Source organism: Watersipora subatra, chromosome 5 (assembly GCF_963576615.1).
Source record: "Watersipora subatra chromosome 5, tzWatSuba1.1, whole genome shotgun sequence".
In the NCBI taxonomy this organism is placed as follows: domain Eukaryota; kingdom Metazoa; phylum Bryozoa; class Gymnolaemata; order Cheilostomatida; family Watersiporidae; genus Watersipora; species Watersipora subatra.
Genome location: NC_088712.1, coordinates 21,020,805 through 21,040,676, shown reverse-complemented (window position 1 = coordinate 21,040,676; position 19,872 = coordinate 21,020,805). Strand labels below are relative to the sequence as shown.

The following is a 19,872-nucleotide window of genomic DNA, read 5'->3' as shown; positions in this document are numbered from 1 at the left end:
TAATATCACTAACTAGTAATATCACTAACTAGTAATATCACTAACTAGTAATATCACTAACTAGTAATATCATTAACTAGTGATATCATTAACTAGTGATATCACTAACTAGTAATATCACTAACTAGTAATATCACTAACTAGTAATATCACTAACTAGTAATATCACTAACTAGTAATATCACTAACTAGTGATATCACTAACTAGTAATATCACTAACTAGTAATATCACTAACTAGTAATATCACTAACTAGTAATATCACTAACTAATAATATCACTAACTAGTAATATCACTAACTAGCAATATCACTAACTAGTAATATCACTAACTAGTAATATCACTAACTAGTAATATCACTAACTAGTAATATCACTAACTAGTAATATCACTAACTAGTAATATCACTAACTAGTAATATCACTAACTAGTAATATCACTAACTAGTAATATCACTAACTAGTAATATCATTAACTAGTGATATCATTAACTAGTGATATCACTAACTAGTAATATCACTAACTAGTAATATCACTAACTAGTGATATCACTAACTAGTGATATCACTAACTAGTAATATCATTAACTAGTGATATCATTAACTAGTGATATCACTAACTAGTAATATCACTAACTAGTAATATCACTAACTAGTAATATCACTAACTAGTGATATCACTAACTAGTAATATCATTAACTAGTGATATCATTAACTAGTGATATCACTAACTAGTAATATCACTAACTAGTAATATCACTAACTAGTAATATCACTAACTAGTAATATCACTAACTAGTAATATCACTAACTAGTAATATCACTAACTAGTAATATCACTAACTAGTAATATCACTAACTAGTAATATCACTAACTAGTGATATCATTAACTAGTGATATCATTAACTAGTGATATCACTAACTAGTAATATCACTAACTAGTAATATCACTAACTAGTGATATCACTAACTAGTAATATCACTAACTAGTAATATCACTAACTAGTAATATCACTAACTAGTAATATCACTAACTAATAATATCACTAACTAGTAATATCACTAACTAGTAATATCACTAACTAGTAATATCACTAACTAGTAATATCACTAACTAGTAATATCACTAACTACAGTGCTGTTTACTAGTAGTATTCTCTCTACTAACTCAAAATGATTAGCAACTTGACAGATGGGTTAATGTGGTTCAGGATTAGAATAGACTCAGCCTGTCTAGTTAACTCATGATAAATTTGAGCTACTAAGTTATGTTAAATATTTTTTACACATCTTTAGTGCCGTGCATCAATAAATGATCTAACTTGACACAGGTAATTTATCTAAATTTCTAGCAACTGCTAGAAATCTCAGTTCGATTATGTCTTTGATTAGTTTAGGTAATATGGAATGAAGCATCATTAACAAGTGCAACATCTGCTTGCTTTGCCAGTAAGACAGTGATAGAAACAAACGATTGTAATAATTGAATGAAGGATTGGGTTGAAAAGATATGAAGATATTGGTTTTGACAAGAATTCTCAGAAGCTCCAGAATTACGGAAGAATTCATAACTTAGTAGGTTTAAAGGACAATCACACTTATCTAATGATTCTAATAAAAACTTATCAAGCTGTATTTTGCAAAAGTTTTGATAAATTATGGCAACCAACCTGCCAATACTCTAATATAAATTTCGTTGAAATTGTACCTAACATCCTCATGGTGCTGTCACATATAGTAGGATAACTCCTAATCTCATTTGGATTAGCTGAAATATCTAGTGTGACACAACGCAGTACTTTGCTCCTATTCTCTTTTATAAACTGACATTTAGTTTTATCGCAGTTTAAGTAACTTTCTTCATCACCTATCCTCTAACCGAACAATTCCCTAGCTCCACATACTGTGATTTTGGAGTTGTCCTCTCAATAAATCTCTGAAGAAAAATGGATAGCAAGGGAGATGAAACGACGGAGGAGTGGAACACACGTATTGCATAAATAAGACTACACTGTACATACTAAGAAACCCTGTTTCGCTTTCACTGAAAGGAAACAAACTCACCTACCCAACAGAAGTAAGAAGATCTGAGTCAAAACTTTCATGATTGGAGCGAGTAGAGAACTGCATGTATGATTGCTTGATTTGGTTCACTTCTTTGTTCAGCTTAGAAATACTAGTGTAAAGTATTTGCGTACGAGAAATACCCCCTGCTTCCTTTATGTCCTCCGTAGTTTGAATGCATGAGTCTACATCATTTATTACCTGTCAGTGTAATTAAAATATGTTGAACAATTACTGACAAGCCTAAGATGGTAAAACATGTTATAAAAACTACCTGCTCCATCGAAGATTGGCACTACTTCTGAGACGGCTCGTAGTAATCATCGCTTTGCATCAGCTGTTTAAACTACCACATGTTTTTTTTTTCAAATGAAGAAATCAGAATAAAACCAAAATGCATCGGCCGGGAATCGAACCCGGGCCTCCCGCGTGGCAGGCGAGAATTCTACCACTGAACCACCGATGCTACATGCAAATTGACTACAAATATGCGTATTTGTTGGAATACTAAAACGCGAGCCAATTAACATTAAGAAGGTTGGGGCTTATTCCAGCGTCATCGCCTTTCAAATTCTCATGCGTGGCTATGCGAAGACGAGCCGACTCAACGCCAAAATACGCGCTGAGCAACTAGACATACTAGAGGTACGCGCTGAGCAACTGGGCTCAGGACTAATTCGCACATTGGGAATATAAATAAAACTTTATCATACAAAAATGCTTAAAGCTTTTCTAGTTTCAACAAAAACTAAAAGTTCATATTTTACCTTCATATCATTTGTTACCTTCCAAAAACCTCGTACAGTCAGAAATGCCGAGATTACTTAATAACATTTGCTACTACCTGGTCTAGCTTGTCCAAGATAACCTCAGCTGTTTCATCTTGTTCCCAGACGTTAACTTGTGTTATATCTTCGGCTAGTTCAGTTGTGATCGATTTTCTCACTGATGGCACTGAACTCTTCCCAGCCTGTTGTTTTGCAGTTCGCTAATAAATATAGCCTTTTGATGACTGGATAAATGTCTATTATCCTGAGCACAATGGTAGCGACACTTCTTAGCAAGTGTCACTAAGTGTCAGAGTGGCAAAAAGCTCTAATAAAAACACATCACCAGTGGGCTGTAGATAGAATATTGTTAATAGCCCTTTTTGAATCATATCAAACCTTTCTACCATTGATCTCGAGCTGTAGAAATTATTTAGAAAAACACTAAATTGCAAGATGAACAAATATAAATTCAACCAATAAAATTGTAACAGCCAAGGAAATTATCCAATCATGAGCTACTCTGTACCTATATTCAGCTACTAAAACTCATTGTTCTGTCGCTTAGCAACGCATAAGGTGATTGCTTGACTACATTTATTTTTTAGTAACCTTTTGACTAATAGACTCTGTAAGGAGTTATGCTACATCGTATAATGTAGCAAATATGTCTCTAATTTATGATGCCAGCATTGAATAATCCAGGGTTTCCCGACCTTTTTAATTCAGTTCCTCCGTATGCCTTATCATAAATTTGATTCCCTACACTTTTAACTAACATGACTAAAAACAGCCGACGCAAAATATAATCCCATTTTATTGTACATATCTAAACATATAACAACATAATATAAATTTTTATACAGCACGCATACAACACACAACAATACATGACCTTTGGCATAGCGTTGATTTGGTTTATGTCTAGGTTAACTTACTATCCAATCAAAATCTAGATGGATGTGTTTACATATAACTGGGTTCTGACTAGTAGCTCATTCACTATGTTTCCATGATGCGCAGTGCTTCGGAGTGGCGCCCTCTCCGAATCATGGAAACGGCGGCTTCGCACTGAAATCACTGCGCACTGATCAGTGCGAAGCCAGTGCAAATTCACAGCAAGGAAACAGCTGCTGCGCAGTGGCTGCGCATAACTCTCATGTCATGGAGACGGATTCTTCAAGGGCCGTGAACTAGTACAAATGTTATTCCGCTAATCTTGTTTTTTTTCTATTCTTCCGATCTTCTTTCACCTAAATTTAATTATGGTCTGCACCCACGACTATGATAAGGTGATTACTTTCCTGGACTTTGTTATCGATGCCAACATTTTTCGAAAAATAGGTGGCAAGTCTTAAATTAACGTTTAAATAATATATTACTTAAAAATACTTATTAAAAATATATTACTTTGTAAAAATTGTGTTAAAGTTTGTAAAACCTTGTGAATGTGTATTGTAAATAAAAGTATAATGATGACAGAAGCATAAAAAGACCGTTTCTAACGTTTGGTATCCGTGATCGATTCAATTTCTCCATCAGGCGATTCGATTTATTCAATTTCTCTTCTCTGGCTAATTTGCTGAAAACCACTGCCCAGCATGGAAACGTACAATCCACTCGACTTCGGAGGGGGCTGCTTCGCAGTACTGCGCACCATGGAAACATGGTGTTTATTAGCAGCTAGTGTTATAGATGAAATCAACATGTTGAATGATGAAACCCAAACTCACACGGCACTGCAGCACATAAATTAAAAATTTATCAAATTGGACACCTCTCTTGTACTGTATATTCCAAATTCCCCCTAGGAAGGAATTCCTCACTGGTTGGGAACCCCTGGCATAATCAAAAGGCTTGGCTGTCTGACAGCACTTACTATTGGGGACACCTGCCGAGCTCTTGTAGTCTTGAGCTGAGTAGAAGGTCTTGGAGAACCCACACTCTCTTCATCTTGACTTGTCGTTGATGGTTTAGCTTCAATGAATCAGAAGCAACCACTGACACCGTATGATATGAATCTGCTGATATAAGAGCATGTGTTATTATGCATAGGGGACTATCTTTTCATTCTATAGTATTACTTTTAAAGTAGTTCTATTCTTATTGTTATTACTATTCCTGTGATTACTTTTAAAGGTTGACTTTCAACAAAATTTACATTACAGTTATTTGGTATGAAAAGACTCACCATGTCTTACTCTGTTGTGTTGTAGGTGCAAAATATGTGGAAATGTGATTACAAGCTCTTAAAAGCTCAAAAACGAACAGTTAATCGCAGCCACGCGAGACCGCCGTAGGTTGGAATCCCTCTCAAAAACAGCTCAAATGTGGCTTAGTTGAACACAATGTGCTTCTGTTTACGCTTTCATGTGATCTCATTCATTGAAATATTTTCACAAATATACTTCACGCGTTCAATAAAACCATGTTTATTGTCCTTACGCGTCTATTTCATTATCATTGTAATGCTGTCACTTTGAACACTAATATCTCAAAACGTAGACTAAAAATGAGTTTAATTTGTTAACCTTAGCTCGAAGGAGTGCATATCATCCTCATATTAAGCTCGCTATATGGACAAGGAACAGACTGGACAGCTGTTGAATACTATATTATATTGTACTGCACTATACAATAATATACAATATTTTATTTTATAATCCAACGAATATAATATCGAATAATATATTACAACCTATTATAAAACAAAACCTTATAATAGTGTAATATATAATATATGATATTAAAACACAATGCAATATAGTATAAAAAATGTACTATAATATAATAGTATAATAATAATATATATAATAATATATAATATAATAATATATATAATAATAATAATATAATCTATAATAATAAACCCAACTTTGTCATTGTGTCTGTTAGTCTATGCGAACGCTATGCCTTCCCAAATGCACAATATAATATTATATAATCTTTTATTTTATAATGCAACTAATATAATATCAAATAATATATTACAACCTAATATATAACAAAACCATATAATAGTGTAATATATAATATATGATATTAAAATACAATGCAATGGAATATAGTATAAAAAATGTACTTTAATATAATAATATAATCTATAATAATAAACCTAACTGTCATTGTGTCTGTAAGTCTAAAAACACTGTCTCACACTAAATTATATTATATATTATATAATATATATTGTATTGTGTTATATAATAATATATTTTGTTAAAGTACCTTATATTATATATATTAAAAATCTATTATTATTATGCTTTATCATATCAAATTATATAACATCAGAAAATATTATATTATGGTATATTATATAGCTTACATTGTATGGTGTAACATTTTATTACAATTTAATATTTTATGCCAAAGTTTGCTATATTATTTTTCTTCTATATTTCAACAGAATCTAAAACATTTATTTTTGCTTATTATCCATTTTGCATCACAACCAGCTCATAAATGTGATGTCCTTAACGCTTGTTGCCTAATAGAGTCATGATCTGAAATAGTTAATTAAATTTTAATAAATATGTAAAAAGATACTATTCTTTTAGAGTAAAACCTGGTTTTTAGCAGCTTGGCTACAGAAATAGACTGACCCTTATAATGCCCATGTGAGAAACCATAGATTGGCTTACATATCTATTAATACAAGTGGACAAGCTAACGTGTTTGATTTCAGAAAATACAGTTGGCCTTGACACGTAACACTTGGCTGTCTTATTCGAATGCAGGATTTACTAGCTTTCAAGAATTTTCTAAATTTTGTTAGAGAATAAAGGGGTGGCCACCGGGTCAGCCACCAACAACAATCCGGGGCATCACTCACCATTTGACCTCCTCAGCCCTTTCTCTGACTTTTGCAACTTTTTTAGTTTAATACTGGATGTAACAGAGCCAGTCTGGCTTTTCCTCCTCGTATGATCACGGTTAAGTTTCACCCCTTTCTCTTGTGAATGTTTTGTATTTTGGTCTGGTTCATAAATGTCTCTGCCTGCCATCCACTTGTCGACAAAGTCGGCATCTGAGCCATAAAAATCGTTTAAGATTGTCTCCCCTGTTGTATTATGCTGATGTGGTTTCAAGTTATCATCACTCAAGTTAGCCAAAACTCTGAAATAAAGAGATGGTTCATAACCAACAACTCAGCTTGATGGCTGGATGCTAGGAAAAAACTTAAAGGTACTTCTAACTAAATCACTCATATTAAACTTTATTATATGATATATATTTTATAATATCGTGTTGTATTATATAATAACTTAATAATATATTTTGCTTCAGCATACTATATTACATTATACTATATATTGCATAAAAATTCATTATTATTTTATGCTTTATTATAATAAATTATATAACACTGGAAAATAGTATATCATTGTATATTATATAACTTACATTGTATGATGTTATACTTTATTCTAATATTATATTTTATAGCATGCCAAAATTTGCTCTAATTGTTGTTTTGTATTTCAGCACAATCTAAACATACAACTTTGTTTATTATCCATTTTCACTCATAGTCGCTCTTAGCCACTCATAGTAACTCTTAGTCACTCATAGTCACTCTTAGTCACTCATAGTCACTCTTAGTCACTCATAGTCACTCTTAGTCACTCATAGTAACTCACAGTCATCCACAATCACCCACAGTCACTCATAATCCCTCATAGCTACTCATAATCATTCCTAATCACTCATAGTCACCCACAGTTACACATACAGTCATACTTCGACTTACGAGCTTAATGCGTTTCGAGACTGAGCTCGTATGTCAATTTACTCGCATGTTGGTGCAATTTATTTATATATAGAACCATTAAATATATATTAATTGGTTTCTATACTCTAAAAAATGCAAATAAAACACTCAAAACAAGATATTGTAACAGAAAAACATGTTGGTTATTGTCCTAACTTACCACATGCTTTCAAAAAGTATAACAAATAAAAAAACAATGCAAGGAAATGTGATTAGTTAAAATGTAAAATTAAATACATACAGTAGCAGCTAACGCTAGAATTTGCCAGGGAGGAAGATATAAGTGTTATTCTTCATTACAACAGTTGACTTTAATAAATTTGGATTTTATCAAAGTCTTAAAAAAAAACTTAAAAGCAAACCTAAAAGCAAACTTTCATTTTTCGTAATTAAAATTTCTTCGGCGTTCACATTTGGAAGTTTCTCGCTAGTTAGCTAATTTTTCCTTTGTTTCGCTTTCACGACTAGCCGGCCGTTTTAAGATAAACCTATCTAAGGCTGTTTGCTTTTGTCGCCCTTTCAACGTGTTGCGATTAGGATGAACACTGGTGTCGTCACAAAGGGTTAATGCACGACCACTAGCCAATTTGTCCGAAAGTCTATTTTTATAGATAGCACCGGCCTTTTCACATAGGCCTTTTCGCTTTTATGGAAACATCGTTTCAGTTACGCTGTCACCGGCCCATTGTTTATCTTTTATCCAATGCTTGAGCAGTCTCTCCATCAGCGGTCGTGAAGATCGCTGCGTCGTTTAGAAACTAGGATTAGTCCTTTTGCAAACTAAATGCCCTGAATACAACCCTTCGGTTTGATAATTGTAGATGTATTTCTGTCATAGAGCTAGATCAATCACGAATACACATTTCGCATATTTTACAATATTTTTCCGTTTAATATCAATTGTTATCATTTGCTTTTCTTTCCATTATCTTTCATTTTACTGGCAAACTTTCGGTCCACGCACCGTACTTTTAATTCACATAATTCTGCACTGAAAATTGTGCACAGAAAACACGGTACAAAAGTATAACCTGAGTAGTTGAAAAATACAGAGTGATGCTGTTCTCATAAAACACCTCCGGCATACTTTGCAACTGACTCACGTGCTCGTATCTCAAACATTGCTCGTATGTTAGTGCTAAACCTTGCTTAAAAGCTGGCTCGTATCTCAAGTTTCTCGTACGTTAGAGCACTCGTAAGTTGAAGTTTTACTGTAGTTACCTTCAGGTAACCTCAGCCACTTCCGACCTATTATGGTTATTTAGAAATATGCATGCAATCTATTAAAGCTATTAAATCTATTAATATGCATGCAATCTATTAAAGCTATTAAATCTATTAATATGCATGCAATCTATTAAAGCCTCTCCCAGTAATTCATAGGCTGAGTCCCTAACAGCTAGCTAAAGCATTCATAGTTAAAGCCACCTACAATCACTCAGCGTTACTTTCTGTCAACCACAGTCTATCAAAATGTATCACCTTGACTCATAGTCAGTCACAGTCGCTCAGATTTACTGCCTGCGGCTTCCAGTTACTCATAGTTACTAATAGTCGCCTACAGTTGCTCACATATACTCACAGCCACTAATTGTACTCGGAGGCTCACAGATACTGTAATTCTCACAGTCACAACGATTTTTGATTTGCGAACAATCCGATACGGGCTTAGAACGCCTTGCAAGTGTTCAAAGTGTGTGTAGTGTTGTGGTATGGCATAAGATGTGTGCACACGTGCGTGTATGCGTGTGTGCATTCTGCAAACTAATTTTTTTCAGAACGGTTAGCCACCTAACCATAATATTTCTAGAGAATTTATTCTAAGCGTGCTGCTCTTTAGCACCCTTCTAAATACAAATGAAATTAAAAGAACTAACCTCTCATAATGCGCTGCCTCTCCTTCGAGGTTGTCGAGATTGAGCCGAATTATCTTGCCAGTGCTTGCAGCTGAGCTTGTCAGGGCCTGTTTTAGTGTTGTTGGATTAGGGCTGTGTTTATAGCCACGCCTCAGGGCTGCATGGGAACCTAGAAGCAAAGCATTTACGAGTCAGTCATGACTCTGTTTAGATCAGCAGCATGTTCAACTAAAATAAATGGTAGCCTACTCATGTATTTAGGTATGTATTTAGTAAGTATATAATATTGTTAATAGCCCTTTTGAATCATATCAAACCTTTTTACAATTAATGTCGAGCTGTAGAAATTATTTAGACAAACACTAAAAGCAAGATGGACAAAATTTATATTTAATATAAATTCAACCAATAAAACCAAAACAGCAAAGGAAATTATCCAATCATGAGCTCCTTTGTAGCTATATTCAGCGACTAAAACTCATTGTTCTGTCGCTTAGCAATGCATAAGGTGATTGGTTGACTATTTTTATTTTTGGTAACCTTGTGACTAATAGTCTCTGTAAGGAGTTATGCTACATCATATAATGTAGCGAATATGCATCTAATTTATGATGCCAGCTTTGAATAATCCAGGGGTTCCCAACCTTTTTCATTCGGTTTCCTCTTATGCTTTTTCATAAGTCGGATTCTCCGAGCGCTTTTAACTCACATAATCAAAAACAACCGATACAAATTATAATCCCATTTTATTGTACATGTCTAAACATATAACAACACATTATTAATTTTTATACAACCCGCATTCAACGTACAACAATACATGACCTTTGGCCTTATGACTAAGTTAAATTACTATACAATCAAAATCTGGATAGATATGTTCACATATCAGAGCTGTGCTCAAGTACTTTTTTTCAGTTCAAGTAGAGTAAGCGAGTACTCAAAACAAAATCGAGTACAAGTACAAGTATACACATGTTTCTGCCTTCCGAGTACAAGTAGAGTATCACAACTTGGTTCCGAGCACAAGTAGAGTTTTCCTTCTGAATTTCAAGTACAAGTATAGAGTACATTAATCAAATATCAAGTACTTTTTATTAAATTACAGTAAAACGAACAAACAAGTAAAACAGCCAAATTAACCAGTACAGGTAGGCCTATATATATAATATGATAATGATTAGGGTATGATAATAATATGATAAAATAATATGATAATATAAAAGTATAATGTCCAACTATTCCCGGGTTCTAGTTTTCTTTATTTATACTAGGCCCTGCAGCCTGTTGCATTTGCAGAAAATGAGATTCTCCAGAACGGCATCGCTCATTGAGGCGCAATGTGGCCTCATCAAGATGCCACCGTGAGAGAATATCCTAGTAAATCAATAATATATAGCAAGTGTGGATGTACCATCAGCCTGCTGCTGCTCGGTCTGTTGAATTATGAGTCTGTTTTTGTAAAACAAGAACAGAAACTTATAGCTGTGGTAGAGAAAAGGGCTACTAAACCACACATAATGAAGGAAAAAGCAAATGTAACAACTAACCTTATAGTCAGTATATCCAAATTGTATTATTGTAGGGGAAGACTTGGTATTGCTATCTGTTACTGGCTCTATTACAGTCACTGGTCCTGCCTCTGCCATTGTTAAAATAAATCTCTCCTCACATTTTATTTTTCTGAATTCTCGCAGACACTTAACTATCATACCATGTTACTTGCACAACATTTCAGTAGTCTATGTGACCTTGGATTGACATTTCAATAAGAAAAAGCCCTTGCTCCAACATACATTACACACGTACAAAGTACAAACAGAGAAATTGTGGTCCTGAACAAAGCAGGTAGTACACAATACAAATTGGACCACAGTCTAGGTAAAGTAAAGAGAAATATTTTGTGTCAACAGGGAGTTGACAACTCCCTGGTGCAAGTAAGAGTAGAGTATATTTGATGTAGAGTAGAGTATATTTGATGTAGAGTAAAGTAGAGTATTTAAGTTTGCAAGTAGATTCCGAGTACTTTCTTCCCAAGGGAGTACAAGTAGAGTATAATTATTTGTCCCATATTATGGCCCCTTCGAGTAGAGTAGAGAGTAGTTGAAATCGGTACTCGAGTAGTACTTGTAATCGAATTTGTACTCGAGTAGCACAGCTGTGTCACATATATCTGAGTTCTGACTAGTAGCTCATTATTAGCAACTTGTGTTACAGATAAAACCAAGATGTTAAATGATGAAACCCAAACTCACACGGCACTGCAGGACATAAACTAAAAATTTAACAAATCAGACACTTCTCTGTTCTTCCTTGTATATTCAAAGTTCCCCCTTAGTGAGGAATTCCTCCCTGGTTATGAGCCCCTGAACTAGAACAACTAGTACTCATGTATTTAGTAGTACTACGATTTCATCTTACCTTGAACCTGGAAAATTGTCATATGGCACTACTGACACCAAAGCGACACTATCACTATGACAACACTAATTTTTTGAAGCATGACTGGATGAATCCGGTGTTATTTTACTTAGATTGAGCCACACACACAAAATAAGTACTATCTAAACTGAAAACTTAATTCGAATTTAACCAAAATATTGGACATTACGCGGTTGTACCAAACAGAACAGTTTAGAGCTGATGATGAACATGCTAGTTTTCCAGATATACTGAAACTGATTTCGCTGAAACTACTTTTGTTAATTTGATGATTCTTAGGGTTTCAACATTACATGTACTTTAATTATTCAGATGTTTTTGGAGTCATCTGTCCGTGTGATCAAGCCGGAAGGTTGCATGAGGAATATGTGAAACTTGGACAACTTTATTATAATATTTTAATAATATTATAATATTAAAATATTAATATTATAATATTTTATTAATATTATAATATTAAAATATTAATATTATAATATTTTAATAGTATTATAATATCAAAATACTTATATTATAATATTTTAATAATATTAGAATATTAAAATACTAATATTATTATATTTTAATAATATTATAATATTAAAATATTAATATTATAATATTTTAATAGTATTATAATATCAAAATACTAATATTATAATATTTTAATGATATTATAGTATTAAAATACTAATATTATAATATTTTAATAATACTATAATATTTTAATAATATTATAATATTTTAATAATATTATAATATTAAAATGTTAATATTGTAATATTAAAATGTTAATATTATAATATTATATATTGTAATTATATTAATAATATTTTAACTATAGACTATCACACATAAATTTAATTTGAGGGTTTTAATTGGCTACTATAAGTGTACATGGGCAGATGATTCTAACTATTTTTGTTCAATCTGTAGCTAGGATCGGTGGTTCAGCAATAAAATTTTTGCCTGCCATGCTGGAGGCCTGGTTTTTATTTTTGACTGAGAAATTTTTGTTCTTGTACAAAGTTCTGGTCAATCTCAACCATGTCATACAACTAAATAAAACAGAAAAAAATGAAAATATTTTATTTGAAGAGGCAAGAACCTTAGCAACTTGGTGGATGACAGGAGTGCAAGTCGGTTGTTTATAATCTCTATTGTTGCTTTTTAGGTGATTTTATAAAGACGCGACGCTACACCTGCGGTTCAGATAGGCATTTAAAAGGCTATGAGAACTGTTGATGTTTTACTGCTTGTTTTTTTAATGGTCTAACAATTTTGATTTCAGGGTTCATCTTAGTTGCCATCTGTAATCACCATGGTCATTTGGTATACGGTTATTTAGCTTTTAGGCAGAAATATTAAATCTTCGCTGAAGCAAATGAAAATGAATAAATACATAAATACACAAATGTTAGTTTAAAGGTATGGCCACACGCAACGATTTGTTCTTTGATTCTGACCGAAATCACGAAATGAACGAAAAACACAGAATTGTTTGGCCGAAATTCACAGAGTTGTCTGAGCTGTGCATGCACACCGAGATCGTCGACGAAACGGTTTCAATTGACTAAACAAATTATTAGCGAGGATGATTCTAGCAGCTTTTGCAATTTATATAGTCCGAGGCACATAGCGCAACATGCAAGAAAAATACTAACGCGATTTGCCATAGTAAATACGATGCAGCTGACTTGATTGCGCTAAAGATGGCAACTCTTTCTAAAACGGATGTTTTGCTGCTAAAAAGAAATTGTTATTATTAAAAAACCCGGATTCGTAGCCATAGTGTCCGAACGATAAAGAATCAACAATAGCGCAATCTAGGCGGTTGCATTGTATTACTATGGCAAATCGCGTTAGTATTTTCTTGCGTGTCGCGCTATGTGCCTCGGACTATATAAATTGTAAAAGCTGGTAGAGTCGTGCTCGCTAATAATTTGTTTAGCCAATTAAAAGCGTTTCGTTGACAAATCCGGTGTGCATTCACAGATCTGACAACTCTGTGAATTTTGGCCGAATAATTCTGTGTTTTTGGTTCATTTCGTGATTTCGGTCAAAATCAATGAAAAAATTGCTAAGTGTTGCTGTACCTTGAGTGAACATTCGTTCACTAAAGTTAAAGGTTTCTTACTTTTCTGGGAGGAAGTCGGTGGAACTCTTGGCCCATTTGTTCGGGATGCAGCGTATGATCTGTTCCATGAACCTGCTGATGCAAATTCTGAGCTTGCTCTTGCATTAACCTTGGACAGCCGTGACTCAACTAATAATGCCTTCTGTGAACCAATCACGGATTGGCGCCTGGACCCAGCTGGAGACTGCTTTCTGGAGTCAAATTCTGTCTTACTATCACGGCTATGCTTTGGTGTCAAACTCGGCAGCCCCACATTCTCTGAATAGACATAGCCTTAATTCATTTTGATATTTGTTACTTGCAAGGTTTAACACATATCTTCATATTATGATTTGTCTAAGATGAACACAGGCTAAGAAGCTATTTAGACAACTCTATCCTGTAGCCTGTGGTCTAGCTAATCTTATTCATAAAAGGGTGTTAAATACAATATAGAAACAAGGTTATTTAAAGGTTACTCACTCAATTACTCCGGTTACTCAGTTTAAAATATTTTATTAGAAAGTATAGATATTTTAAATCATTTAAGATTTTGTTTGATGCTTCAGGTGATCTGACTACCAGGATGTTTTAAGATGAAAACCAACAACAGTTGATGGTAGTTAAAACACTCAGAAGACAAAGACTTAAAAATGACATCAATAGTCAAACTTCTCGCTTGTCCCTCTCCTTATGACATCGGTTATTGCATCTCTATTGACATTTATTTTATTTGATATTTGCTTATGATTGTTGAAACAAAACTTCAAATATATCCTCAATGAATTGCTATAGATGTTTTGAATTATTTAAAGATAGGTTGAGTAGAATTGGTCCAATTTTTTTCTCTAATTACTGTGTGAACATGTAAGTACCCATCGCTGGTGAGATCGTATGTTTATTTTTACAAACAACTAGTGGAATGCCCGGCTTTGCATGGGTATTAAAAATCAGCTTGTGAAAAGTGACAGGTAATGTGGTTGCATGCCACTTGCCATTAGCCTGGCACATTGCCAATGGCTAGTTTGAGTAAGCTTGTGTCCGTATTGCTAAATTTACTAATAAGAGCTGTGGGAGCAAGCTTCAATCATGTAGCATAACTGAGAGCGGTATGCATATTTTCACCCAGATATTGACTCATATTGCCCAATGAATCTATCAGTCTTATGTAGCTCGATGGTTTAGTGTATTGTCTGGGAACGGAAGGTTCCGAGATCAAATCTTATTCAATATGGATTCTTCATTCCAAATCGCATGTTGTGTATTAATGTGGGCGCTTTGTTGAGAAGTAAAGAATTCCTTTAAAATAGGACAACCTAAATGTAAAAATTTTATAAATGGAGTAGTTTGTGCAGCATTTTCTTGGGCATCATTCGCGAGGGCCTTTTTCGCAATCAAAAAAAATTTTGTAAAAATTTGCAAAAAATTAAAAGTAAAAATAGCAAAGTTCTTTGGGTTTGAAAATATAAAAATATTTTCTGTTTCATATTTTTAACATTTTTTATATTTTTAAAATTATAAACATGGCATAAAAATATAAAAAATGACAAAAATGGATTGTCACCCATTGTTATCTTGTGGATGGCGCAAGGTTATTTAGACGCTAACTTACTGTTGACTAGATACTGCGGTGGTGTCGAGCCTAGTCGTTCTCGATGAGCAGATGTTTCTTCAAAAACTGTTGAAGGTTTGCGAGATGAAGGGGCTGATTGAGTAGTAAACTGATCAATTTCCCGAATATAGGGCAGAGTAGCTCCACCTACATCAGATACTGGCAGCATTGTTTGCTGGTGAGATATTAGTATTACATTATGCTTGTACACTGCCTGAATGTAGCTTAGACACATTCATAGGTTATACACATTCATAGATTGTACACATGCACAGATGATACACATTCATAGACTATATACATTCATACATTATACACATTTATAGATTATACACATTCATAGATTATGCACATGCACAGATTGCACACTTTATAGATTGTACACTTTTATAGCGAATACACATCCATAGATTACACATACTCATAGATTATGCACATTCATAGATTACACACATACACAGTGTTAGACTATTACAGTTAGATAAATAATACAGCTTGTCTGAATGCTCCACATTTAATAAGTGTCTTTCATAAGTCACACACAATAGAACATGAGTCATTAGAACCTTCCAGAACAGTGGGTGTGGTTAACAACAATATAAGCATGGGGGTAGACAATTCTTAATAATACACCACACCGATTATACACACTCATAGATTATACACACTCATAGATTATGTACATTCATAGATTATGCACATTCGTAGATTACACATACTCATAGATTACACACATTCATAGATTACACACATTCATAGATTACACACATTCATAGATTACACACATTCATAGATTACTCACATTCATAGATTACACACATTCGTAGATTACACATACTCATAGATTACACACATTCATAGATTACACACATTCATAGATTACACACATTCATAGATTACACACATTCATAGATTACACACATTCATAGATTACACACATTCATAGATTACACACGATCATAGATTATACACATTCATAGATTACACACATTCATAGATTACACACATTCATAGATTACACACGATCATAGATTATACACATTCATAGATTACACCCATTCATAGATTACACACATTCATAGATTACACACATTCATAGATTACACACATTCATAGATTACACACGATCATAGATTATACACATTCATAGATTACACCCATTCATAGATTACACACATTCATAGATTACACACATTCATAGACTACACACATTCATAGATTACACGTTCATAGATTACACACATTCATAGATTACACACATTCATAGATTACACACATTCATAGATTACATACAATCACAGTAAAGAAGCTCTTGCTAGCTATACTGAGATTAGCCTTTAAATGTGATCACAATTAACTGTTCCTTCCCTCTGGATTTACATGTAGATAGAAAGTTGGTTGAAATTTCTACATCAAAGTCTTTATTTGGAGTAGAAGGTTCCTCCACAGAAACCATTAAAGATGGTTTTTAATAAAAATTACCGTAATAAAACTTGCTGTATGTGTAGTCTGGCAGGTTCTGTGCTCGGTGAACGCTCAGATCTTTCTTGCACTAACAATTTACTCTTCTGTTTATACCCAACATGTGAGACCCGAATGCGTTTCATAGAATCGTATAAAAATTATGTAGTCTTTGAATGATGTAAAGCACCGTTGATTGTGAAAATCTACTAATAGGAATTTATGAGGGTAGAAAAACCAACATTTACTCTGGAGAGGTTCAAAAATTACACAATAAGCGTGACGCATAACAAGCCGAGTTTATATGGAAGATCAAATTTTTCAAATGATTTACGTTCAAGATCGTATGCTAGAATCTAATAAGGAAAATTTACATTGCAAAGGTCGGCCAATGACAGGGATGAGGAATGATTGAACTTGGTAGTTCGGCTGTGATGTTTTCTTCAGACATAAAGATGAATGGGTAACAGTCTTCGACGCAAACGAAAGTTCGTGAATTGTTGAATAAAATAGTTGACACAGTTATTTAATTATTTCACTATTACCCTAAAATCACTATTCTGACCGGATTAGTTCAAACTGATTTTCGAAAGAACGATACACCGCTAGTATTTATGCAATATCTCAAGAATCAATGCATATATTGTTTTACTGTAAAGTGTATCGTATTCAGAACAAAATTTTCTACAAAATAAGTATAAGATTGCTTAATGAATTCTACTGTCGCAAAATTTCTGACGCTTCTTTTCCATTGAAAGAATGCGGTGAATTTTTTATTGCCATGATGATAGCGATCTGGATTTCCTGTTTCGAATAATAATTAAAAATGGAATTGCTTAACAAAAAGATTTTCGATTGATTGCCAGTGATTGGCAACGTGGTTGTTTTATTGGAGACCACATTTGATTAGTCTAACTAATGTGTGGGCTTCGTAATAGAAAGAAAAGTGAAACCCTATTGATAAGCCGATACATCAGTTTACGGTCTGTACTTATATTACTGCACAAGCCGATTCATTAGTGAAAGAGTTCATATTATTAATTATAAATACTATCTTATAAAACAGTTGACGTAATTCTTTAATATTACTAAATTACTTCTCGTTTAAACACGTACTAGCTCTTCATTATAGTGTCTACCTGAGTTGAAGATAATAAGAGTTTAGACAATGACGTCATAGCTGATTAGCCGTGGCGCCGGAAATGCCACGCCTCCAATTAATAACATATTACTGAGACACTAACTTTCACCTTCCACAAACCCACTTCAGAAAGTAGCTAAGGTTACTTAACTACAACAATTCTACTTCTTCATTCTTTAATTTGTTGGTTTATTCCCATATATTAGAAGTTTTCTTTTTCTAAATGTTTAAAAAAACTCCAAAATTGTATACAAAATAGTTGGTAAAACCATTTTTTTAATAATGATCACTTTTTTAATTATTATTAGAATTTAAACTTTGTTGTTAGTTTAGACTAATATAAAAGTCAGCTCAATGCAAGTGCATGCGAATTTTCTAAACGTATGTCGCCACAGGAATTAGGTTTTATATAAAACGATGTTTACATGATTGTCTATAGTCTTCTATGTTCTACTCAGGTGTCAACAGTTTATTCTCACTGCTGTACAGATCCAATAGAGAAGGTCTTACTGAAGGAGACTCTATTTCCGTAGCGGTTTTCAAGGGAAACCTTACGTATGCTTGCAGCGCTCTCATTGCCTACATTCACACGATCTACAGATTCACGAGGCGAAGTACTTGGACTCTTAAAGGATCCTGTGCTGACTCCCTTAAGGAGGAGATGGCTAGATACTGCTGCCTGTCCTTGGGCTGCCATTGCTTGAAGCTGCAATTTTAAAAGTGAGTTTTTGTAGATATTACAACTTTTAACTCTGCAAAACTCAAAACGAAATCAATCTACTGGATTCAACCACTGATTTACGCTAATTAATTTAACAGTGGCTTGCAATAGCGTGGAATAGCTACTTTGAACGTTGGCAAAACTGCCATGATTGTCTGTTTGAGCAAGATAATGAATTACTACAAAACATACTCAAAATGGTTTTGTAAAGTCAGTCAATGGGGCAGATGCTGTCACTTACTTGGCAATGATTGATAAGTTGTAATATCATTGATTAGTTATGCATATGCAATCACACAATTTCCCAATGATATGTAAGCTGAGATATAATTGGTTAGTTATGAATATGCCATCACACAATTTCCCAATGATATGTAAGCTGAGATATAATTGGTTAGTTATGAATATGCCATCACACAATTTCCCAATGATATGTAAGCTGTGATATAATTGGTTTGTTATGAATATGCCATCACACAATTTCCCAATGATATGTAAGCTGAGATATACATGTAATTGGTTTTTTATGCATGTGCCAGTGTACATTAATATCATTATAATACTTTTTGGTTAATAAAATCAACAAAAAATATATGGTTCAGTTTGTTTTTAAGAAAGTTTCTAAAACAAAAATATTATTTTAATGATATAAAATGAAGCTCTATAAGCTGAACAATTGACAAAAAGCAGACGTAGAATGTTGGACATAGCCACAAACAACTTTCTCCGCATGAGCTTTGACAGAATTCGACTTATAAAAAACAGACAAGACGCTCATCAGCTATTATTTAAGAGTTCTCTAGTAACACTGAATTTAAGTAAACTAAATATACTCTATATAAAATATAAATATAAATATATATATAAAGGTAAACTAAATATACTCATGAACTTCTCTGATGTGTTGTCTGGGCTGATGTTTCCTGCAAGTCACCCA

General features: G+C 33.5%; 1 protein-coding gene and 1 non-coding gene across 2 annotated transcripts in view; both read right to left on the bottom strand.

The window, feature by feature from the left end:
- LOC137397195 (serine-rich adhesin for platelets-like) overlaps positions 1-18,911 on the bottom strand; it is a 49,117-nt gene extending 30,206 nt beyond the window's left edge. The window contains exons 1-8 of the mRNA XM_068083483.1: positions 18,725-18,911; positions 15,613-15,759; positions 14,022-14,279; positions 9,485-9,632; positions 6,669-6,952; positions 4,713-4,810; positions 2,911-3,054; positions 2,071-2,267 (exon numbers count right to left, since the gene is read on the bottom strand). Of these exons, the coding sequence (XP_067939584.1) occupies positions 2,071-2,267; positions 2,911-3,054; positions 4,713-4,810; positions 6,669-6,952; positions 9,485-9,632; positions 14,022-14,279; positions 15,613-15,759; positions 18,725-18,911 (1,463 nt within the window). The remainder of the gene's footprint in view (positions 1-2,070; positions 2,268-2,910; positions 3,055-4,712; positions 4,811-6,668; positions 6,953-9,484; positions 9,633-14,021; positions 14,280-15,612; positions 15,760-18,724) is intronic.
- Trnag-gcc (transfer RNA glycine (anticodon GCC)) lies at positions 2,462-2,532 on the bottom strand. Its single transcript has one exon. It is a non-coding gene; the product is annotated as a tRNA-Gly (tRNA).
- Positions 18,912-19,872: the final 961 nt, after the last annotated feature.